Source organism: Phocoena phocoena, chromosome 1 (genome assembly GCF_963924675.1).
Source record: "Phocoena phocoena chromosome 1, mPhoPho1.1, whole genome shotgun sequence".
Lineage (NCBI taxonomy): Eukaryota > Metazoa > Chordata > Mammalia > Artiodactyla > Phocoenidae > Phocoena > Phocoena phocoena.
The window spans coordinates 82,705,002-82,730,517 of NC_089219.1; the positions used below are offsets into that span (position 1 = coordinate 82,705,002).

Genomic DNA, 25,516 nt, shown 5'->3' on the forward strand with positions numbered 1-25,516 from the left:
TGCCTCTTGCCTGCTTTCCTGTCCTGACAGCTAGATAATAGGCACAAGGCCTCCTCTCTCCATGAGCGACAGGTCCTGTATTAACACAGGGCACACCACTCATAGTCGACAGCGGGGCGCCTCAGCGCGGCCTCCACTTCTCTGAACTCTTCTCCCCGAGATCCCCCGAGGGTCAGACTGCAGCCCCTGGGCTCTTGACGTCTCCTGTCTTAGGAATCTCGTCTGTTCCGACCTAGTCAACCACCCTCTCCCTTTGGACCAAGCCTTCATCTAAGCCTTCAGGCCTAACTCCCCTCTTGAACCCCAGAACTGTTGCTGGACACTGGCCCTCAGCAAGCCCACAGTCGCATCTCAGATGGAACAACTGGTTTTTCCTCCGAAGTCCACGCTCTCCGGTCCCTCCCGCGGTATCTGACTTGCCCTTCTCCACCTTCCCCTCATGCAGAAGAGCCTGGGGAAGGCTGGTTCTGAGTCTCCTGACCCTCGCCCTACCCCACCCGCACAGCCTGACCCTCCGCGGCTCACTAGCTGCTATCCCTGCCCTCCCCTTCCTCACTCCTCTCGCACAGCGCTGTCCCGTCCAATTCTTAGGACATCCTGTTCCCCACATTGAGTCTCTGAGGCTCCTCCAATCCCCTAGCCTGGCATTAAGGTCTCCCCGATCGGGTGGGGGTCAGTCACCTCCCTAAACCTCCCCCTGCCAGCCCCCTGCACAGCTGCACCCTGTGTTCCAGCTCCACCAGTTTCCTCACTCCAAGCAACACTCGCCCCTTTTCTAACTCTACTCTTCTGCTCATGCTGAGCCCCCTCCCTCCCTGGGAATACCCTTCCCTTTACAGCATCTATCCACATTTTCCCTAGCCTTCAGACTAGCCGGAATCCTTACCTCCTTCGCTGGGAGGTCCCTCCCAGTCAGCCGTCCCCTTCCTCAGCAACTGCATCATTTATTTTTGGCACCAACTCAATTGGGAACTAATCACGCACTGCCTTGTGACAGTTATTCCAATGACACTTGACATTCTTCTTAACGTCGTTCATGGTTCTTCTGCTCCTGGGGGAGCACGCCTGCCTAGCTAAGCCTGGTCCCGGCCAGAGGGTCCCCCACACTCCCAACACCGACCCAGGAGGCCCTGACCCACCTGAGGAGGTTGCCCCTGGGCAAGCTCTGCTCTCGGGCCTGGGGGCTGCCCATGGTGAGGCTCAGCCTCTTGGCCACGTCTGGCCTTCCCTCGACGAGGCTGCCCTCCTGGGCCTGGCTGGGGGAGGTGCTGTACTGCTCCTCCAGGCACCGCAGGGGCACCGTCCTGTTGATGGGCTGGAAGATGATGGCTCCGCTCTGCTGGGAGATGGGCCGCCGGTTGCCCACATAGCAGCGCACCAGGCCGGGGATGGAGTCGAAGCTCTCCATCTCAAACTGGTACTGCACTCGGCTGTAGGCCTCACTGAGCCGCAGGACCGTCCGGCGGATCTTGAAGTGCTGAGGGAGGTTCTTCCACTGGCAGGTCAGGACAAAGTTTCCGGGGCTGGACAGAGAATCACGAACCAGGAAGTCACCGTCTCGCTGCACGAGGTTTTCTGACACCTTCGGGACAAAACGGTGCGTGAGGAGTAGGCAAGGCAAGCTTAGCTGCGCTGCTCCCCACTTCTTTGGGCCAACAGAGGACAATGCTATTATGTCTCTTCTTCCTCAGTCGGCTCTTTGTCAAATGCCAAATTCTTAGAAGACCCACTAATTCATTTAAGAGCTATTTGCTGATCACCTACTATGTGCCAAGTACTACTGTAGGCACTGCTTTTACAGCAGTGAATGAAACCGACGAGAGTCCCCGCTGCCTCAGAGCTTCTGTTTTTAGTGGACAGCTTCTATTTTAGTGAGGACAAACAAGCAACAGGTACGGTATGTCAGATGTTGTAAAGTTAAGGAAGAAGTAAATCAGGATGGGGGCTGTCCTCTTAAATACTGTGGTTAGGAGGGTATCACGAGAAGATGATATTTATGCAGACCTGAAGGATATGAAGTGATGGAAAATAAATAAGAAAATTTGTGTCTGGTGGGTCTGATTCTCCCCCTTCCCCCAACAATTGGAGGAGGGTGTTTGTTGTCATCTACGAGTCACCCTCAGAGCCCTCTCCTAAGACAGCCCCTCTCCAGGCCTGGTCGATGGGGGAGGAGGGTCCACATGCAGGTGGAGTCCAGGCACTGTGGAATCGACCCTTGAGTGTGGTTCTGGGTACACCGATTACTCTGGAGGGCCTGGAACAAAGAGGGCCAGGTCTCTCATCTCACAATGTTATTGGGAAGATTATATACCTGCATACATGCTATATGCAAAGCACTGGTACAGTGCCTGGAACATAGCAGATGCTAAAAAAATCACTAGCTATAGCGATGCTGATGTTTATAATAAAAGGAGAATTTATACTGTGCTGTAGTATGGTTGTTCCTGTAGCTAATCTGCCTGGGTTTGCATTCTGGCTCGTCTGGGCGACAAGTTACATGGACAAGTTACACTCAGTTTACATCATCTGTAAAACGGGGATAATATCACCTACAGGATAGCTATAAAGGTTTAAAGGACTAAAGTGTTGGCTATAACTATCGTTATTATTGTCACAGTCTTTAGTTATACAATCGGGAGTGATGTATAGCTGAAAATTCACACTCATGGCAAATGGGAAACAAACTTTATGATCCCAATAAGGAGAATGATGGTGGTGACAGACATCAGATTTATAAACTTTGATAAGTTTTCTAGGACATGCCAACATTTGATCAGCTAGCTTAGAATAGTACGCTACCATGGTTACCTTAAAATTGCATCTTAGCCTTAAAAATGTTTTCACACAGAAATTCCATTTCTTGGAATTGAGCCTGAGGAAATAATTATAGTCGTGAACACAGTAAGTTATCTTCAAGGATGTTGGGGAGAGTGCCCAATACAGAATGCAGAAAGCGTACAGTGGACACAGACAGTGGAGACCGGTGTGGGAGAACATTTCAGAGCAGGAGAAAATTCCCAGGAAATATCATTAAGGGAAGAAAGTGGGCTGCAAAGTTCTATGCAGCATGAGCTCATACTTGATTTGGAAAAGTCTGGCAGGATTTATATCGAAATGTTCATAGTGGTCATCTCCAGAAGGGAGAATTACAGGTAAGAGTTTAATTTTCTTCTTTTTACTCTATTTTCTACAATCGATTTTACACTAAAAGAAGAAAAAAAAAAACAAAGTTAGAATCAGGATTATTTCTTTGATGGTGCTGAGAAAGCTGCTACCTGAAAAGAAAACATTCACAACATGACACCCTTCCCTCACCCTCAGCCACCCCTCTCCTGTCACGCCGTCCTGCGTGACTGGTCGGATCAGGTTACAGTAAAAACCCAAGGGAAGCTCTATACCTCAATTCTGCACTTATTCTATTTTTTAATTTCTATACTATTAAATACAAAAACATCATTCACGGCTATGGCCCAAAGGACTAGCACACAAAGTACATTCTGGCCATGAGCCTGTGGTCGCTGGTATGATTCCCGGGCCAGGGGCCGGGGAGGGGAGGGATGGAGAGTGGATAAGTGCCAGCCCCACTAGGGCACAGGCGGCCTTGTCGCTCTGGGTCACCCGCCCTGATGATACCCCCTCTTCACCTGAAATTAAACCACTGCCTTGGGAAGGAAGCAGGCTCCACAGGGTACGAGGCTGCAGGCAGTCGGCCAAGAGTTCAATTATCTGAACCACAGCCCAGCCTGATATTCCCTTAGGTATCACCCTGCGTTGCTGCCTCCTGCCTGCGCCTTGTTTACAGAACCACAGAACAGCTGCTCTCCCTTCATCCACTCACCGGCCACGGGGAAACGAAACGTACTTTGGATTCCTGACCTTAGCTCTTCTCAAGGTCTCCTTAGAGCCGCGCCTACGTTAAGTCACCACAGGCCACCCTGTAGTAGTGCGCTCTGGCTGAACCGGGGCTTGCGCCTGGTAGCCTTGAGCGTGTGACCCTGCGCGGGGGCGGGTACCTGTCGGGGGATGCGGCCGTGGTACCAGGCGTGGCTGCGCAAGTCCTCGCTGCTCAGCAGCAGCTCCTCTTCCAGCTCCTTCTTCAGCCTCTCCTGGGTCCTGTCCATGACGTGCCTCTCCTTGGAGAACTGCAACACAGGGTCACCAGTGATCTCCCAGCCTGCTGGGGCCGCGAGCCCAGGCCAGCCGGCTGGAGACGCCGGCCTTGCGGTCGGCTGCTTTGCTAATCAAACCAGTATATGCCCAGAGCCCTGGTCAGGTAGAGGAGCCTGGATAATGATTACAATTAGCTGTGAACTTTCATTTCTCTGGCTGCAGAGAGCGTGTAGTAAAATTTTCACCTGCACTCGGGGACTATGATAGGAGAATAAGCCAAGCCATTCCTTTTATCAGTCTACTCGGGTAGCAGCTGAAAACATGGCGCGAGCAGGGCAGGGAGCGCCAGGGAGAGATGTGCCAGGCCACCCAGAGAGCTTCCTCATTCTCCTTCAGAGCTGTCCTAACGCAGAGCTGGGAAGGACAGAGTGCCAGCCGGCCCGTGGTCCCAGGCCTGCAGGACAGTGCTGCCCAAAGTGCAGTCCCAGGGCTGTCGTGATGGCTCTGAATTCTTTGCTACCGGCAAACTCCAGTTCAGGACCGAGTTTGCCTTTAGAAAGAAACGTTTACAGCAATTGGACAGAGTAGTGTCTCTTGAATCTACTAACAGAAGTCTGAGTTTGTATTTTGTATGTGATTTTAATGTCATTTTTCTGCTATTTCATTTTTTACGACAGATTGGAAAAGGAAACTTAAATCAAAACAGAGAACTGGCTCTTCACCTCCAGTAGTTTGAGAATCACTGAATCTAGGTCACTGCACAGCGGCCGGGACAGGAGTTCTGGGTGGGTAACACTTGTTCCGGGTTTAATTTAGAACCCACGCCCACTTACAACGTGTGAACTGAACTTGGACACCTGCCTGGTTCCCAGCAAAACCGGGCTCAGGGACTGTGGCTGAAGGTCATATGAGCAGGAAAAGGCTGTGTCCTTGTGTTTTCTCAACTTCCCCAGCTGGGCCTCAAAGGCCTGTAGGAATCACAAAACTCTCCTCATCACACTGCCCTGCACCTTAGCAAGGAAAGAGCCCCCCAGACCTCCTCCACTCAAGAGGAAGAAAAAGACCTGGGATTTTATAGCTGGATTCTTATCCTCAGCCCACGAGGGCACTGGCCGCAGAATGACTCCCAGGCTGTTTTCAAGGTGGGGCTCTGGCTTACTAATTATTTACTTCTCCCTCCACCTCTTCCCCACCACTCTTCTCACAGTGCAGGACCCCCACCCCCCACCCCGGAGTGTTTGACAGATGAGCTGAATTCCTATCAAAGAGATACTGATGTTGGCTGCCCACAGCGCCCGCAGGCATTATTAGCACTGATGTTTGACACTGTCGGCCTCGATCATTAATTATGTACAGGTACATCTGAAGACAGCTCGTTGGGAAGACCTGAGTGCAGAATGTAGATTGTCTACCAGGCCGCATCTGCTATTTGTTTATTGTCTGTCTTGCCTCCTGCTAGGTAATAAGCTTCCGGGGACCAGAAGCCCATCTGCCTTCTCCCCTGCTGCCTTCGGGCAGTGCCTGAACACAATGGGTACTGCGTACTCACTGAATGAACAAATAACCCAATGTTTATGACTTTTCTTAGTTATGGAGGTTCTCCTGTTTCCTCTCGAATTATTTGAGGCCCTGGTTTAACCGGGCGGGTTGCCACACAGCTAAAGGATGACTGACATTCCTCAGTCTTTCTCTCTTATAGGGAGATGTGACCACGTGGCTAAGTTTTGGCCAAGGAAGGGTAAACTGCCATGTTGGTGGGACTTCCAAGCTGAGATATGATGACCGGAGCTGCAAAACCATCCTGGATAATGAGGAAGAGGCCAAACCATAGGAATAGGCGAGCAGAAGGCCTGAACGAGCCCAGGTTCCTCACAACGGTGAGGCTAACACCCCGGCCCTGGACTGCCGGCCTCCAGGTCTTCCATGTGATCTTTTAGCTTTTTTAAGCCTGTTATTTTGGGTGTTCCTGTCACTGGCAGCTGAGCTAAATCCTAACCGATACTGTGACCCTGGCCTCTCTTTAGCCACCCTGACAGTCTGTACACCTAGCCTAAATCCCTTGTGCCGAGTCCTGGGTCCACTTCTTCTTGGTCTGAGCTCTGAAAATGCAGCAACCAGCAGGTCCTATCCCCTGTGTAACCCTCCACTGAAACTGTGTTCGCCCAGACCCCGAAAGCTATCCCCGTACTCTCCTTGCTCCCTGATAGCCAACACCCAGGCCACGTCCCATCCACCACCCCCTCTCTCTTTCTCAGCCTCTCATAAACATCAAAGGTCTTCTGTAGCATTTTATATGGGACAATCTTTTACTTCAGGTTTTGAGATAATATTGTTTTGCACTTGTTACCAAAAAAAAAAAAAAAAAAATCAGTTCTCGTTACTTCTGTCCTAACTCCTTAGAGGAAAGTCCACAATTACTGTTCTCTCCCCCTGCAGACTCGGGAGCTGGGGCACTCTAGGGAAGTACCTAGAGAAGAGAGAAAAGATCCGTAAGACTGACCCTCTCACATAATCTGGGACAGAAGACCAGACTTCAGAAAATATGCCCTTAAGCTCTTGCATAATTTGTGAAAAGTTAGGGGGTTACACAGTTATCCAGACTTGTATTTTAAACGGGGAAGAGGAGAAGGGAAAGGGAGGGAGATGAAGAGGGAGGGGGTGGAGGGGGAGGGGGTGGGAGGAAGGGAGGGAGCCAGAGCCAGAGAGAGCAAGAATTGCAAAGGGCTCTTCATTTCAAGCCAGTGAGGGCTGGTTCTGCTGCATTTAAAGGAGCCAAGGGGGCCGCTGGGAGCTTCTGCGTCTACAGATGATGTGGGCAATATCTCCCAAACAACTGAAGAGGCAGTTCAGAAGTCACCCACATATGGTCACTCTCATGATTAGAGTGGGTATTTGGGAGAGGATGCCTTCTAGAACTTTCACTCATTGTTTTAATCACATATATTAACGCAACTTTTATTTTTCCCAGGTGCCTATTTTATGACAGCTCGACCTTGCTGACTCTGATTTTGCCGCTGTAGGTAGGTACTTCGATGCGCTGTCAACCCCGTGGTTGGTGAGGGGTGACCATATAAGAAAGCAGTTTACACTGGATGGAAGTGCAGTACTCACTGACCTTTGGACCTTATGTTCTTCAACTGCCAGAGAAAGCAAGAAAATAATTACAAATAATCGATCTCTCAAACAAATGCTATAAATGTTACTAACGACCACCTTATAGTAACACGAAGTTTTCTTCAGGCTCAAATTCTCTTAACTATTTGCTCCTAAATTTGAACTTCATTCCTGGAAGATAAGTCTGATTCTTTGTTTCTCCAGCCTCTTATCTTGAGGGGAGGAGGTGGCAGCGAGGGGAGGCCAGAGATGGAATAGGGTTTCACTGCACCAGCACGGGCCCTGGCCATCCTGAGCTCCACCACACACAGCAGCTGGGGCACAACCTCCGGAGGAAGGGAAGCTGCTAGGCTTTGGATCAAGAACATCCTGCCACAAGTCTTGCCAGGTTCATTCCAGGGACCAGATCCACCCACAGCCACCATAAGAGAAGGATGCAGGCTGGACACGTATCTTCTACTCCAAGTCTTGCCTGAGTCTGATCCATCAGAGATTTGAAAGCAGTCCTTTTTTTGGGGGGAGAGGGGTGTAAAAAAATGTGCTATGTATGTAAATTAAGTAATAAGTATACCTTGAGCAGGAAAGAAAAGGAAAGAAGAAAGGGAGGGAGGGATGGAGGCAGGGCTTAGTAACTACTGTGTCACGGTCACCCACTCACATGGCTCCGCTTCTAAAACTTCTTCCAGTCCCAGTCATTGGCTCTGGGGTCTGAGACGAGAGGTAGGTAAACGGATAACTACAGCAAATGAGGGGATGGATGAGGCCCACAACTGTCCAACCGAATTGAAATTTAGCCAGAAAATTCATAAATTACTATCACTGTTGCTTTTCATGGAAATCTGAGTCTAGCTACTACTTTCCTACTGCCAGCATTTTCATAACCCTGACGTCAACAGATGTTATAGCACAGTGTTTAAGAGCTCAGGCCAGCCTGCCCCCTCCATCCATAGGCCACTGTGCCACTCACCAGCTGTGTGGCTCTGGGCAAGTGACTTTACCTCTCTGTAGAGCTCCTGGTCTGCAAAATGGGGATAATAACATATGACGACAGGTTAATAGGGATGAGATGGATCAATATCCATAAAGCGCTTATGACATACCGTGGTACACAGACAGCGCGAACTGTTGACTGTTTTTGTAGGCCTATATCAGAATGCCATTCACCTGGTTAAATAAGATGAACAGTTTGAGGTGTTTAAGGTCTGATGCACAGGCATGGTGGGTGGGTCAGTATTTGGGAGGAAAGCAGTTAAGGAAAGCAGCCTGGTACTTGTTTAAGTGCCCACTGGCTACCTCAATCCTCTTCAGAAGCCCGCTGTCCACCTGCCCCAGGCCCTCTGGTCCGGTTTCACGGCCAGGACCAGTCCTAGCTTGCTGAGGCCGCCTCCGAAAATCGCTCTAATCTGGAATGAACATCTCTGGAGCCCCACACCGCAGGCAAGTCTGGTCTTGACAGGCTGGAATAGCTGGAGCCCAGGAGATGGTTGGAAAACACATTCTGGAGGCACAGAGCCAGCTCCACCGACGTGCTGGGAACCTCTATTAACAAGGAAACCCACATTTCAACAGTTCTCTGAGGAAGAAAAAGCTGTTCCAGCCCAGGGAGGAATGGAGCTCAGGGTCTCCTCTCGCAACGGCTGTGTGATGTGCGATCCTGCATTTCAAATCAGGCACAACAATGGGACCCAGACTCTCCGGAGGTTTGTGTTCCTAAGTCCGGGGGATGAGGGATGCGTGGAGGGATGCGTGCTCACCACCATCGGTGGGAAAGCCCCAGAGCCGCTGTGGGAGACCATTGAGAGGATTAGGAAAAGATGGCATCTGCATTGTAACTAATATTTTCTTCTCTCCCTGTGTGGAAGGAAAGCTTCCCAGTTCCCACAGAATTTTAAATGGTGCAAATCACCAAGAAAGACCACATCCCCAGGCTGGGAGCTGTGGATGGAAAGGAAAAGACTGCGGAGGCACCATCTTGGGGCCAACAACAATGGTGACCAAGCAGTTTGCCAACCCTCAGGCTGCTGGCGGGTGATGACAGGCTGGGTCCCTACCCTCAGGAGGGCACATTCTCCTAGAAGCCCACACAGGGAATAGTTTAACACATCCCTGAGCTCTGGAGACAGAATGCTGGGATCTCATCCCTGCCCCTACAGCTCCTTAGCCTGGGCAAGTTACGCCACCTCTTTATCCTTTGGTTTTCCCATGTCAAAAAGGCCCCATATGGGGTGGGGGGGTAGGAAGGAGAAGACGGGGTATCAGGGTTGGCCCTTGAGGATAAAACTTGAGAACAGTAAGGGTGCTTTGGGCATGTGAGCTAAGAGCAAGTGGGCCTGGTCAGATAAAGGTGCTGTCTGGGGAGGAGAGGGCTAGAGTAGGCGGAGCCTCTCCCCCTAACACCCCAAGCACCCGTTTTCTCTCCCCAGGAGAGCTCCATCTTTTCTCTAAGTATGTGGTTCAAACCTACCTCCCTGGACATTGCTGGCTGGCCTGGCTAAGTCCCTGACCCAAGCTGGCCTAACCAAATTTCTTCCTGGGATCTTTCTAAGGGAACTGAGTGAAGGACACCCTACCTGCTTGTGAAAACGTCATGAGACTGGAAGAATGGAGGTTGCTTCACCTTATGTTGACCAGACTGGGCTGAGAGAATGAAGTCACTGTGCAAAGAGAAGAGAAGGAGGAGAGAAGGAGCGGCACACACATCCCTAACCCCAGCTGATCGTGTTAACTGGGAAACTCCCCTGATACCTCAGTTAGTTTGTGCTGGACTCCTGTCACTTGTGACCAGAGAAGTCCTGACCCAGGAAGGCAGAGATCAGACAGATCAGACAGAGGGGCGCTGTAGACTGAGAGGTTAGTCCTTCACACTCCAGACGCTGAAGGCCATTGACACTTTCTGCCCGGGAAGGCAACAGGTACAAAAAAAAAGATGCTTTCAGACGGATCAATCTGGCTGCGGTGAGCGGAAGGGACTGGATGGGGCTGGGGTTAGCGGCACGAGGCCAGTTCAGAGTCTTTTGAAATGTGCTGATGATGTCCAAATCCCCATCTCCAGCCTTTAGGGTTGCTGCTGTGGTAGGGATATTTACCAGAATCCACTTCAGAGCTCAGACGCCGATACGGATAAATGGAACTCATCTTTTCTGCAAAGCCTGCTCTTCTCCTTTCCCAGTCATTGGCACCTCCACTGCCCTCATTACTCAAACTAGAACCCTCAGAACTGGCTTCCACTGACCAAGAAATTCCTGATGATACCTCTCACCAAGGCCCATTCTAATCCCCGTGGAGGTTATCATGTCCTGTTCTCCCTGAACTTTCACAATAGCCTCCTGACAATTTCCCTAACCCCATGTCTAGTGCAACAACCCACCACCTACAAAGCCACAGATCATCATATCCTCAGAGACTTTAGTCAAGGGGTGCCCCAGCTAGGGCTGACATGAGATCCAGAGTCTCTTCTAGCCCCTCCTCCCCCAAAATGGATCGGCTTCTTATGTCTTGTTTTCACTCTCCCAGGGCTCAGACCTGGCCCATAAGGGACACAGACCCCCATAGCCCTCTCCTCCCAGATCCCTGAGCTTTGAACACATTACATTCCTTGAAGCCCAGTGAGCTGACGTACCACTCTTGCTATACACTGACACCTCGTACAGGGATCCAGGTCTGAATTTGCTAGGAGGCCCAGGTCACGAGAAGGCTGTGGATGCCTATGTGAGGCATCTTTGTGGGTCCCCAGAAATAAGTGGCAGGGGCTTGATGGATGGGGGAGATGGGCAAGGGTACTGCCATTATGCAGTGGGTCCATGAGTGGGGTCCATGAGTCAGCAGATTTAGGGCATTAAAGTTTTTTGGACTTTATTTAAAGGGTCCACATGTTCCAAAGGGCTCACAGTATCTTACACATAAAACCCAAAGGCAGGAGATGCCCTTCTCCATCTGGCCCTGAGCTCCCTTTCTGAGGCACACTGACACAGGGCCCTGGTCATAGGACCTTCCACAGCTTCATGGACACACAGTCCCTTATGTCCCTTGTCCATACCTTCTCTCATGGTCCAGAGACAGTGACCCACCTGCAGATGCCACTGTGTATCCTCGCTGGAGCCCAGGCTGGGGGATGGGGAGAGGCCAGAGGGGAGTTGGATGAGGCAGGCAGGGCCTTGAAGGCCATGCTGAATTAGTCTGATTTTATCAAAGGGGGCAGGGAATCCACTAACACACTCTACACAGTGGGGGCAATGCAGTCTGCCAGGCATGAGCTCCTTGAGGGCAGAGGCCATGGCTTACTTGCTTTGGGCTCCCAGAGCCTGGTGGCTAGCACGCAGCAGGTACCCAGTAAACACCTACTGACTGGAACCATGTTTGCCATTTCACCCTCCGTGTGGCAGCTTCCTTGCCACTGGGTGGGGAGAAAAAGAAAGAGTTTGGAGGTTGGTCAAGAACAGGTGACAAAAAACAGAGTCATAGGTCAATGGAACTGAATAGAGAGCCCAGAAATGAACCTACCCTTGTGTGGGCAATTAATCTATGACCAAGAGGCAAGAATATACAATGGAGGAAAGAAAACCTCTTCAGTAAATGGTGTTGGGAAAACTGGACAGCTATATGCAAAAGAATCAAACCGGACTACTTTCTCATGCCATATACAAAAATAAACTCAAATGGATTAAAGACTTACATGGGAGACCTGAAACCATAAAACTTCTAGAAGAAAACATAGGCAGTACATTCCTAGACATCGGTCTTCGTAACATATTTTTGGATATGTCTCCTCAGGCAAGGGAAACAAAAGCAAAAATAAACAAATGGGACTATATCAAACTACAAGGCTTTGCACAATGATGGAAACCGTCAACAAAATGAAAAGGCTGCCTATTGAAGAGAAGATATTTGCAAACGATATACCTGATAAGGGGCTGATATCCAAAATATACAGAGACCTCATACAACTCAAGAGCAAAAGACCAAACAACCTGATTTTAAAAAACGGGCAGAGGATCTAGATAAACATTTTTCTGAAGAAGGCATACAGATGGCCAACAGGTACGTGAAAAGACGCTCAACATCACAAATCATCAGGGAAATGCAACTCAAAACCACAATGAGATATCACCTCACACCTGTCAGAATGGCTATTATTAAAAAGACAACAAATAATAAGTGTTGGTGAGGATGTGGAGAAAAGGGAATCCTCATGCACTGTTGGTGGAAATGTAAATGAGTGCAGATGCTGTGGAAAACAGTATGGAGATTCCTCAAAAAATTTAAAATAGAACTACCATGTGATCCAGCAATTCCACTCCTGGGTATTTATCTGAAGAAAACTTAAACACTGATTAGAAAAAATATATGCACCACTATGTTCACAGCAGTATTATTTACAATAGTCAAGATATGGAAGCAACCTTAGTGCCCATCAATAGATGAATGGATTAAAAAAGATCTGGCATATATACACAATGGAATATTGCTCAGCCATAAAAGAGAATGAAATCTTGCCATTTGACACAACATGGATGGACCTAGAGGGGGTATTATGCTAAGTGAGATAAGTCAGACAAAAAAAGACAAATACTGTATGATTTCATTTATATGTAGAATCTAAAAAACAAAACAAGGAACAAACATAACAAAACAGAAACGGACTCACAGATACAGAACACAAACAGGTGGTTGCCAGAAGGGAGTGGGGTTGGGGGATGAGAGAAATAGGTGAGGAAGATTAAGAGGTACAAACTTCCAGCTGCAAAATAAATGAGTCAGGGGATGAAATGTACAGTGTGGGGAATATAGTCAATAATTATGTAATATCTTTGTATGGTGACAGATGGTAACCAAACTTATGGTAATCATTATGAATGTAGAGAAGTATCAAATCACTATGTTACGTAACAGGAATTAACAGAGTGTTGTAGGTCAATTATACTTCAAAAACAAACAAACTCATAGAAAAAGAGATCAGATTTGTGGTTACCAGAGGTGGGGCGGGGGAGGCAGAATTTGATGAAGGAGTCAAAAGGCACAAACTTCCAGTTATAAGATAAATAAGTCCTAGGGATGTAACGTACAACATGATCAATATACTTAACTCTACTGCACATTACATATGAAAGGTGTTGAGAGAGTAAATCCTAGAGTTCTCATCACAAGGAAAACAATATATTTTTTCTATTTCTCTAATTTTCTATCTACAGGAGATGATGTTCACTAAACTTATTGTGATCATTTCACGACGTATGGACGTCAAATTGTTATGCTGTACACTTTAAATTTAACAGTTCTGTATGTCAGTTATACCTCAATAAAACTGGAAAAAAAAAAAAAGAACAGGTGACCCTGACCACCTTTCTAGACTTCTCTTGTGTCTGTCTGCACCTGGGAGTAATAGCGCCCACTTCACAGGACTACCTGACCTGATGCACCTGGAATTAAAAAAAAAAAAAGGAACTGGCACAGTGCCTGGCACACGGTAGGCGCTCATGTGGAGCAACGTAGAATTTGAACGCTCTAAAGATGCTTCTTAGCTAAAAAATAGAAAGTTACTTCACTAAAGAGTTTTTTTTAAAACGAATTATACAACCCATCAGAAGGTTTGAGAGATATTTGGTCTTTGAGAATTTATCAATAGTTCTGATGGAATAAAAAAAGCTAGAAGTTGGAACTACCAATTTCTACTTAGGCGTAGGTATGTTTATTCTGTTTATTTCAGTTCCAAGTCAACAGTTGCTGGGGTTTTGAGCAGCACTAAATGGTTCCATCTGTGCAGGGTGACACGTCACTGAGCACCTGTAAGAAGGCACTTTCCCTCGGCGGCACGCGTCTCAGTACTAACATGCACACGTGGTTACTCCAGCCGGCCACACGTCCACAGCACACAGGACAGAGTGGCAGCATGAGAGTGTTAAGAAAGTTGTGTGTTTTGCACGAGGGCTGAGACGTCCTGGTACAGAGATGATGTGTCCTTCAGGGCCTTGGAGGCTTAGTCATCAATATGTTTTTTTGTTGAATTTTTAAGGTTAGGATGATTTTCTAGTCATTCATTCTATGACCAAGGTTGGGAATTAACTTGCTTGAAATAAAAAAAGGAGGATGGGAATGTGTGCAAGAAAAGAGGAAGGGAGGGAGCAAGCTTCTGAGCTATTCTGTCCTAGTTCAGAGTGTCGGGCTACAGCACCCAGAAAGCTATCAGGCTCTCAGACAAAAGCTTCTCTCTTCTGCCCTGGGCCGCTTTACTCAACTGAGGGAGAGGTCCACAAAAGTCCAGGCCACTCATCGGGTTGTACCAAACAACTCCACAGGTCACGTTTTTCCATAAATCTCATCCAGAAATTATGATCACAAACAAAATTGTAAGTCCGACTGCATGTAAAATTGGTCTAATTTCTCAGCAAAGACCATGTCCTCTGATGAGCCGATGGGAAACCCCTCTGAGTCCGCTGTGAACTGCCCCCAGGTGGCCAGGGCAATGCCAGAGTCTGGAAAGACCCTCATCTCAGATCCACTGAACTCTAGCAAGACATGTGATGACGTGACAGCTGTGCCATCTCGAACCCTAACGAATGCTGTAAACACATGAAGAGGTGGAGCTCCTCCACCCTGGAAAACGCACACTTTTGATCACCATTACAGGAGTATTCTGAAGCCTCACCAAGCCTCTTAGCATCTAGGGTTGGCTTACAAGTAAACCCGCCTAAAAATGAGATTCTTTGGAGATTTCAGAAACTCAGACCCTTTGAAACACTGCCTTGTGCTGAATTTTAAGCAGTGGACCAGTTTATGACCAAATTCCAAAGTATATCAAGGGCTTTCAGAGATCCAAGTGGTATTTTTACTGTTGAAAACCTGCATAAATTGATCACGAAGCCACAGAATGAATAAATCCCAATTACTTCTGCCACTCTTAACCCGGACCACAGGCTGAAAAACAAGAATCCACTTCTCCACCAGTTTCAGGCCCAACAATTTCTAGTACAAACCTTCAACTGTTTTAATCTGAGGTAGAATAGAATGAAAGGGGATGGCATTGTGGCAATCCTAAGGCCTTGAAATGAAACTATTCATATATTGCGTTCTGCGCCACCTTTGACTGACACTCGCTGGCTTTATGGCTTACCTAAAAATATTTTATTATAATCCAAAGATAAGTGAAGAAAGGCTTGAATTTACTAATCCAACTTTTCCCACTGGGGTGGCTAGGCTAGACAAATACAGTTTCTCATGCTAATAACTGTGATTAAAGTCAAAGTCTTTACCTAAGTAAAGAATTAATTTGTAACTAAAAGTCCAAAGAGAAAAAATGTCAAATTCGAATTTTATATCTCCTATTTGGTAGACAAAAGCAAATGGTGGCACGGGCAGTTGGGCATTTCAGCCTGGCCCAGAGCAGTGGGGGGTGGCCACACTGTGGCCTGGCCATTGGCTCCGGGATGTGTACAACAGAGGGACATTATATCTAAGGAGGGGCCCTTCGTAAACAGCCATTGAAAATTTGTATACCACAGCCGCCTGGCAGGTGCCAATAGAGCGTCTTGAGGTAAGGGTGCCTAATTCTAATTCACACAAGGTACTCTGTGGGCCAGCAGGGAAAGGCCCTGAGCTGTCCCGGAGGCTCTCTGCCTGTTAGGTGTTGGGCTCTTGACAAATGGGGACCTGTGGTCTCACTTGGGCCCCTTGCCTCTCAGCCTGCTCCTTTCAATCCTGAGATTAAAGCTCAGTGACGCAGTCTTTGGAGGCAGCTTCCTAACCCACACAGTACTTCACCCTGTTGGCCAAAGTTCTGCAGAAATGATCAGGTAGTTAGTTGTTTTTTTTTTTAATTTTTGGTTGCGTCCGGTCTCAGTTGCGGCACGCAGGATCTTTCGTTGTGGCTCGCGGGCTCCAGAGCACGCAGGCTCAGTGGTTACGGTGGCCGGTGGCCGGACTTAGTTGCCCCGCGGCGTGTGGGTCCTTAAGTTCCCCGACCAGGGATCGAACCTATGTCCCCTGCATTGGAAGGAGGATGCTTAACCACTGGACCACCAGGGAAATCCCAGGTAATCAGTTTTAAATCAAGAGCTTGATAGTCACTGGAACACTGTGCCTTTGGTTAAACTCAAGGACTTACCAAGTGCCTGCTGTGCCACTTGGCCTCCTAGGCTAGACCTGAGGGAGATGCAGACATGAGTAAGAAATATTCCATGGCCTGACATGGGCTACAGAGCCTCTTTGAGGAGACGAGACATCTGAAGGGAATGAACAGTAATAAATCACAAGCTGTTTTGCTGAAGTTCTCAGTGTTTATCTTCTTTGAGGTCAGTGAGGGCCTTTGGCTCCTTCTGAGAAAGGACTCAGTAGCAAAGAGATTTCATAAAATTTCAATAAGTTTCAGCATTCTGAAACACTTCACTTAATTTGCTGCTAACGTTTAAGTTCCTTGAAGATATAAATTCCTCTTTTCTAAATCCTAGAAAGAATCTCATCTTCAGCAAAGATTCTACAGATGGGTTTTGATGCCATTTTACCATTTTATAATTAAACCTGAGTAATTGATCACACTTTACATCAGATTCTCACTCCAGTGCCATTAAAAACTGATTTGCAATTTGCTGTTAAATTAAGATGCTTCATTTTTTTACTTTGTGTGATTTTCCTTTTCACAGACAAATGATGATACAGGGGCCGTCAGACACTAGCACAGATAGGAAAATGCCATCAACCCCCCCAGAGAGCCCAAGTCCAAGAGATTTCCTTTTATTCATTATCAAATCTTATCAAATGCTTATTAAAAGAGGCTCAGAAACCATGAATAAGAAACATGAAGAGGATATCTGTGGAACTCCGTGCTTATCAAGGTTCTGTGAAATTCGCATTAAAATTCTGCTTTCCATATGTGTAAATGAAAAAAGACTAATTTTAATTTGTGCAGACTGGAGACTTAAGGCAGCGTACTCTCTAAGCAGGCAGCAGTAACTTAATCCTCCATTCCAAACTAATTACATTAGAATCATTCTGATTGGGACCCACGGCTCCCTTTGATGTTAAACTCCTGTTGCCTTTCATCCACAATCATTCTCTGGGCAAGATCTTCCCCACACCCTCCTGTCCTGCTAGATCATGAAGCTATTGCTTTTGAAGTTCAATTTTATTTTGATGAAACACCAAGGGACTGAAAGTTATTTTTCACTGAAGGAGACTGATTTCGGTCTGAAAACTGCAGGAAGAATTCTAAGTGTGACAGAATGTAGCACATCCAACACCAAGAATAGCGTTTTTCCTTCACAAAGGTTACTCACATGTGAAAGAACTTGCTGAATGCACTCATTACACCATAAGCTCTCCTCCCCTCCCCCTCCCTCCCCTGGTCCCAGTGGGTTTGTCCATCATGTTTCTTACCCTTTTGACAAAGCATTACCCAGGGGCTCACTCAGTGCTCAACTCCAAGGGGGTCTCACCTTTCTCTGGTAATAGATAAACTGAAACACGGTAAGATTTTCAACAAGCCATTTGTTAACATCCTGCCCTGCTGAAATCTATGGCGGGTACCCTCCCCTCTAGATCAAATGTAGGTGGTGACTTCCTGAAGCGGACATCTAAATCACCCCCATGAGGCAGCCCTGTATTCTGATTCTTCCCAGTGAGAAGTTGGATGTGCCACACTTACGATGAAGGCTGAAGGTCACTGGTTGCACTTAATCCTTTATTGGGTCAGTGAAATGAAGGGCTTCAAATAAAAGCCAAGTACCAGTTCGACCGATGAAAACCTCCTCTAAACTGCTTTGCTCCCTTTAACGGTGTCCTCAAGTGACTTCCGATAACACCTCTCTCTCACACACACACAAGCTAAATAAGACAACGCAAGTGAAATATTAATCGCTCCGTCTGGCAGTGAGATTCCATTCAGTAAGAGTAGTGTTTTGTTAACATCTACAGCGAATGAAAAAACAGAGACTGCCCTGGCTAAGGCAGACCGAGGATAAGGGTTTGAAGACCAGCTGACCAAATTTCAGAACACAAAGAGGGCCAAACCAGAAATCTTTACCATTGGTAATTCAAGCTTGTTAATTCAACATCTTAATTCAAATTATGAGTGATGTGGAACACAGCTGTTCACCAGAATGGATGCCCTATTTCCTCTGCAGTAAGAATATCAGAAAATAAAAATCAACTTAATTTAAATACTATACTTTTCGAAAACAAAAAAACCACCCCAAACCCCAATTCTATCCTTTCCTTAAATTCACCTCAAATGCATGAGGCATTACTGAATAAGCAAAATGCATTGTGATTGAAAGACACTAGGAGATGTAATTGGAAGGAAAAACGAGATATGCCAAACACGGGGAGGAAAATCCAAAGATTCAGAAAGCCCTTCAGTGTGCGGGCGGAATAAATGACTTTCCAAATTCTCTCTTTGCAAAACAGTACGTGACCAACAACTGTCTCAGAAAGTGCATTATAGATCAGAGCTAAGTATGGAGCAGGTTTTCAGTAAAACAAAATGACTCATCACAAAATGGGTTTTGGCCAAGCATCGACTTCACTGCTTCCAATATACACCTCACACACGTGCCACTTTAAAGGTATATATTTCTCCCAGAGGAGTTCAAAATTCTTGATACCCATATAACTCATCTAAACAAGTTTTTTTTAAAAAAACACACAAACACCATGCTAGACGTCATGGACAGGATCAGGGAAGCAGCAGCTGGACTTAGAGGGACGAGATACCTCATACAACACAACTCAGATCTCATGAATCATATGATGTCCCTGGAATTAAATAAGTAGCAAGAATATTTATATCTCACAAGAGAAAATATGACCAAGGCCCTGAATTTTCGTGACTTACTCAGACTTATGCAGTAAAGGATTGCCTGAAAACTAGAATCCAAGTCTCCCAAAGTATATAAAGAACCAGACATGTTTACAGGAAAGACCTGGGGAATATGAGGGCTGTGTTGACATATATGAAGGTTTGGGATGTTCTCGTCCCAACATGGCAGGTCACATATTCTTGGTTCAACTCCCTAGAGAAACGAATCCAGACTCCCTCCTGTCTTATTCCTAGGTGTCTACTCATACCAACTAATTTGGCCTCAAATAGACATGGTCATATTATGGAGGGGAAAAACATGTATCTGAAGGGTTATTATACCCATTTAACTGAAGAATAAGGTGGACATTGCAAGGCACAGATTTTGACTCAATACTAGGAGGAACTTTCTAGCAATTTAGAGTTTTCAAAAGTGGGAATGTATTGCCTTTAGGGTACAGCACACCTCCCATCTCTAGAAATGTCAAAAAGAAGGGTAATAAAATGACGTCCTATGAAGATTTAGGGCCAGATGACCAGTTAGGAAGTTACTGCAGAATTTTAAGCAGTAATAGATAATGAGGCCTGAAGTAGTACAGTACTGGTGGGAGAGACAGGAGGAAAGGTGGATGAGAGAACAGTTTAGGAGTAAAATCATGAAGACATAACTGATTAGACATGGAAGATGAATAGGGGGAAAAGACATGGGAGCTTCTGGAAGATGACTGAGCCATCAACTTCCAGTACAGAAGCATGAGCGGGGAGTAAGTTTATGGAAGAAGATGTAGAGCCTGAGGTACCTGTGGCCCATCCAGATGGAGTGGCTCACGAGGCCACGGGATCCAGGTGCTATAGAGAAGGGCTTGAGAATCCTCAGTGTAGAGGGCGTATGCTGTCTGAAATGCCACGTAAGAGATGGGTTATAGAGGGAATATGAGAAGAGGGCTAGAAGACACTGGCTTTTTTAAGAGGCAGGCTAGAAAGAGAAGCTGAAGACAGGTGTCTTAGTCCATTTAAACTACTATAAGAAAAATACGATAGACTGGGTGGCTTAAACAACAAACATTTATTTCTCACAGTTTCTGGAGGCCGGGAAGTCTAAGATCAAGGCCCTGGCAGATTCAGTGTCTATTGAGAGCTTGCTTTCTAGTTTATAGATGGCCATGTTCTTGCCATGTCCTCACAAGGTGGAAGGGATAAGAGAGCTCTCTGGGATCCCCTTTATAAGGGCACTAACTCCATTCACCAGGGCTCCACCCTCATGACCTAATCGCCTCGCAAAGGGCCTACCTGTTAACATCATCGCATTCGAGGTTAGGATTTCAACGTGAATTTTGGGGGGACACAAATATTCAATCTATAACAACACAGCAGGATGGGTTGGGCAGGATCTAAGAGAAACAAGTAGAGTTCAGTGTCCTAGAGGTTGAGAGGAGACTTCCAGGAAAGGATGGCCAACAGTGCCAAGTGCAGCAGAGAGTTCTAATAGCATCAGAATTGGATGGCAGCCACAGGACTTTGCGAGGACAGGTCGCTGATCAGGTCAAGGGGACTGAGTGGCCAATGGGAAGTGAGGAAGCACAGTCTGTGTTAACCAGCTTTGGGGATGGAGGAAGTCAGGGACCAGGAAGGAAGACATGGATATGATGATTATTTTTAGAATGGGCAAGACTGAAGCATGTCTAAGCTAAGAGGAAAGTGCTGGTAAAGAGGGACAACCTGAAGGTGCCTGAGGAGTCTTTGGGGGGGAGGGTGGTCATGGGCACAGGTGGCAGGGCTGGGCTTGGTCAGGGAGAGGGACATTTCATCCTCAGAGGCTGCAGGAATGAAGAGAGGGTCATGGATATGGACACAGGTAGAGCTGTAGCTCGTGGGGGCAGGGGTGGGGATGGAAAAGTATTGGGCCTGGGGCTTCCCTGGTGGCGCAGTGGTTGAGGGTCCGCCTGCCGATGCAGGGGACACGGGTTCGTGCCCCGGTCCGGGAAGATCCTACGTGACGCGGAGTGGCTGGGCCCGTGAGCCATGGCCGCTGAGCCTGCGCGTCTGGAGCCTGTGCTCCGCAACGGGGGAGGCCACAGCAGTGAGAGGCCCGTGTACCTCAAAATAAATAAATAAATTAAAAAGTATCGGGCCTGATGGTCTGAACTGTTGCTGTGGAGTAAGAAACAGGATCTTATTATGAGTGTTAAAAACAGGTTTAAAGAGAAGGTGGAGAGAGGAAAATACGAGTGAGCTGAGCAGGGACAAGCAGAGTGGACGGGAGGCTTCAAGGACGTTGGCATGAGTTAGGGGAGACGCTGGTGATGCTCCTCAAACGCATCCTGCACACAAGGGGCCGACCCCAAACCCTCCCCCACTCCCATCCGAACTGTGTGCTGGCTCCCCGCTGCCCTGTGCCGTCTGTGCACCGACCACCTCTCTGATCTCATCTCCTTCTGCTCCTCAACTTCAGCCTGAAGTCCCATGTGTGATGCCCTTTTTCTCCCCAGGGCCTCTTCAACCTACGGCTCCTTTAGGAGTTGCCCAGTGTTACCTGCTCGGGGAAGTTCACTGACCCAGAAATGGGTTAATACCTCTGCCCAGCACCTCGCACTGTGCTGTGTATTCTCCCTGCCTTTGCACCACCACGTGGTACCTCTCCGTGGTACCTCGGAGAGAGCTGCCTGCATGCCCATCTCCCCAGCCGGATATGGAATTGCTCCTTTAGGACAAAAACTTTCACTCTGTCTCCCCAGCACGCATAGGCCCTTGATACACATGCTGGGCATGGGGGTGGGGGTGGGGGCGGGGGCGGGGAAAGAGTAGATGAATTCTGAGTGGGAGATTGGCTCGCTGGTCCCTCAAATCCCATCTTACTACAATTAAAGAATCTAGGATTCTAGTTTGTTGGTTCTCTCTGTATACCTGCTTTTGTAAAAGCACACACATATTAGAGTGGACACTGGGGAGAGTTCCCCATACAAACTAAAAGACTGATCATAGCTCTTTCATAAGATAGAAAAATAGGCCATGACATTCTCGTGGCCAGAGCCAGATTCCAATAGTAGCTCCCGGGGCTATGGACATGCACTGAAAATCCAGATGAGGACAGAGATGCTGCAATGATGTCCAACCCCAGGAGGCACTCCTCTCCTCCTCTCCCCAACCAGGACAGCCTGAATCTCCTCTGCTGCCCTGGGGACGTCCAAAATGTGCATCAGGTAAAAGGCCTCAGCTCTGTCTCTGAAGGCATCTTTAAACCCAGCGACAGAGGTCAGGGTCCTCCGCATACTGCTGCCCTCTCACACGTGGGTGTGTGACGACCGTTGTGGCGCACGCACCCCAATGACTCACCAGCATCCTTTCCAGTGTTTGGCACAGCTCCATCTCTCTGCGGTCCTGGAGGTGCTGACCCGCTAACAGAATTTTCCCAGGATCCCAGTATCGTTTATGCTTCCAACCCACGACTCTCCAACAAAAACAAGGTCTCAGCCAGGATATAAGCTCCGGGGTCTGTGGTGAAGGGGGCACTGGGATCCAGCTCCTGTCAGGCACATCCTTCCCCGATGCTGAAACCAGATCCCTGTGGCCCCCAGATGCCAATGGAATGCATTTAGGTTTCTTTTAAAAAGCTGTGCTAGGCCTTTTTTTTTTTTTTTTTGGAGAGCAGGAGAAATAAGTGAGCAACTACTAACTGCCACAAGGAGGGGCTGAGTCACTTCGAAAGACATTTCCCCGGTGGCTTTTTCCACCTTGCGCAGCTTGTGCTGGCGATGCATCAGCCCCATGACAAAGGCAACCTAAGCCACTGTCAACACCAGGGTGTATCACCAGTAACCAACCTGTCACAACAGCAGGCAGACCAAGGGATGGGCCACAGGGAAAATGGGCAGGACTTTCACTCTATTACATGACACTCCAACACAGAAAGGTAGTTTCCAATGAAAACAAGTTCTGAGGGCCCAACCCTCCAGGGATGGGCAGATGAGACACCTCAGGCTATAATGTGCATTCAGAGAGGCTCCAAATACTTTTTCCAGGGGCAAGGGAAATGATTTAAAGCAAAACAAAACACAACGATAGCAAACGCACGATATAAGCTCTTCCCACTATAGGGCACTTTGTGGCTGCAAAGGCAGTCACACTTCTGTATGAGAAGGTATATGCTTAAAATCCACTGCCTCTAACGACGACTTCTCATTGACAAGACCAGTGCCACTGGACTTAGTGACTGGTTAGCCAAGACTTACTGATTCATTTATCCACCAACTCCCCACTCCAACCTCCTTGTTGGTGCTCTTTCAGAAAGGTGGATATTCTGCACTTGCAAGGTAACTCCAGTCTCTTTGGTTCCCCTGAAGTTTCCTGACACAATCACACCCACCTTCATCAGGAGTAGCCAGTGATAAGGCAGCAAGTTTCAGCTCCAGTTCCCCTGCCCACACACAAGGAGAATCAGGGACTCGAGGGGCCAGAGAAGTGGGCGTTTGTCCCCATGGCCAGTTCCAGAAATGGGATCTATTGTGCTTCTCTTAAATTCCTTCTGCAGTTCTCTAGGAACCGGAAGGTGGCCCTGCCACTGCTGCAGGAAGGTGACCTAGTCTATGAAAACCAGTTCTGCGTCCTCCTTGAAGTCTTTCCTGAAAGCTGAGGTTCGCACTATGCTTTCCCAACTGAATTGTTAACTGAAGTATTAGCAGGGACAGAATCATCTCGTCAGTGTTCACTGGTCTTACTATGGTATCGGAGAAAGGACACTTGGCTTGAGGCCACAAAATCTGATTTCTACTCCTGGTTCCAAAATCTGATTTCTACTCCTGGTTCCCCACTAAATGATTCTGGAGCAGGGAGCTTCTCTGAGCCTCGGCTTCTCCTCTGTGGAGAAGGAGTAAACTACTGTCCTGCCTGATTTCAGCTTGTCTTGAGACTCCAGGGAGACAACTTGTGAAGGAACCTCAGACATTGGAAAGCCTTTTGCAAATGCAACGAAATGACACTATGGACTAATGGTCTTGTGGGAAGTCCTTCAAAGGCAGGAACCTGCCTCAGTCATTAAATCACCCCCCTCCCACCTAACAAAGTTCTTACACACGGAAAGGCTACGACATCTGCCATTCAGGGATTTTCAAACATCCCAACTAACGTCGTGGATCTGGAATATCTTCATGACAGGCTCTTTTCCATTGGCTGTAAGAAAAATGTCCTTTCCTTTTCTCACTCGAGATCCAGAGGTCTTTTGTGAAATGAGTGCCTTGTGTGAACCCTTCTGGGATGTTAAAATCGTGACCCTTGACATGGCCTCAACTCATGAGGACCAGCAATGACTGCATATCCTTGACCTCCTCTCCATTCTTGGCCTCCCAATTAATTATTTTCCAGGGCCTTTGTATTCAAGTCCACACAAGGCCCTTAAACACATACTAAATTCTGCAGAATCTCTGCAAATGAGATCTTATTCCCTGAAAGCGCCTGTGTGATTGGTCCCCTATGTAATGAAGGAGCTTTTATATTTTTAGTTTTCTTCCCATACAACAAACACTATTAATAACATTGTACTTTCTCCAGAGATGATATGGATTAGACCAAATGGAAAGTTACCATGGCTACCACAGTGTTATTTTTGGTATGAGAAATTCATGCCAAGGGAAGTAGCATTCATGGTCAAGAATTGGAGCTTTATTTCCGCTTTGCTATCAGGCAATCAATCCCAATTTAATTTTGAAACTCTAATTGCAACAGAAACTAATTATGGGCAGCAAGACCTGAAACCCCTAATTAAAGTGGGAGTCAATAAAGTGATGCAGCGTTATCACTGGGGCAACACTGGCAGGATGAGGGATTTGAGCACAGGTACGTTTTCTTTCCCAGGTAACTATCTAAGCAAAACAAGACAGGGAAACACATCCCAAGAGTCAGATGGGAAGTCTGAGCTGGGTTGGAAGGCTTCAGGTTCTGGCGAGTGAGCAGGTCGGGTCCTCTCTCTGTGCTATGAAGATGCAACATAACTAGGGTGGGATAGGAAGCCCAGGTGGGAAGGAGGGTGTTTCCACCGACAGTCAACCACCAAGAGTGGCCGTGTTGGGGAGGCCAAAGGATGGTTAGTTCAGACCAACCCCATGTGTTACTGTGGCCTTTCTGTGCAGGCCCTGGAGAACATAACTGCAGAGGCGCAGTGGTCTCAGAACAGAATCTCATCACTCAGACCCAGATGTTTATGGGCTGTTTCCTCAGATACCAAATGGTGAGTTGCACTTTTCTGAACTAGCAGAAGTTGGCTTATGGGAGGACTTCTATTAGAGTGTAAATCTACTGCCAGTCCCTGCAGTGCATGATTCCCTTCGGGACCTCCCCGTCTATCTCCGACAGCTTTAAAATACTGTTAATGGCATGACTTCATCTGCCCCACTCTAGAACGATCCATATTTAGGCCAGAAACCACATGGTCCTCACGTCACCCCACTGGGCTCCAGGTTAGAAAGGGGCTCTTAAATCAGGGAGGAAACACTCTTAACCTATGATTACTCACTC

At 47.5% G+C, this 25,516-nt stretch overlaps 1 protein-coding gene across 6 annotated transcripts in view; it reads right to left on the reverse strand.

Moving 5' to 3' along the window:
* BCAR3 (BCAR3 adaptor protein, NSP family member) overlaps window positions 1-25,516 on the reverse strand; it is a 117,346-nt gene that overhangs the window by 25,628 nt on the left and 66,202 nt on the right. For 4 of the 6 annotated variants that reach the window (XM_065872156.1, XM_065872188.1, XM_065872147.1 and 1 more), the window contains 2 exons: window positions 4,014-4,142; window positions 1,140-1,582 (listed from right to left, as the gene is read on the reverse strand). In XM_065872156.1, the coding sequence (XP_065728228.1) occupies window positions 1,140-1,582; window positions 4,014-4,142 (572 nt within the window). The remainder of the gene's footprint in view (window positions 1-1,139; window positions 1,583-4,013; window positions 4,143-25,516) is intronic. The other 2 variants (XM_065872164.1, XM_065872180.1) reach the window with 1 other exon arrangement.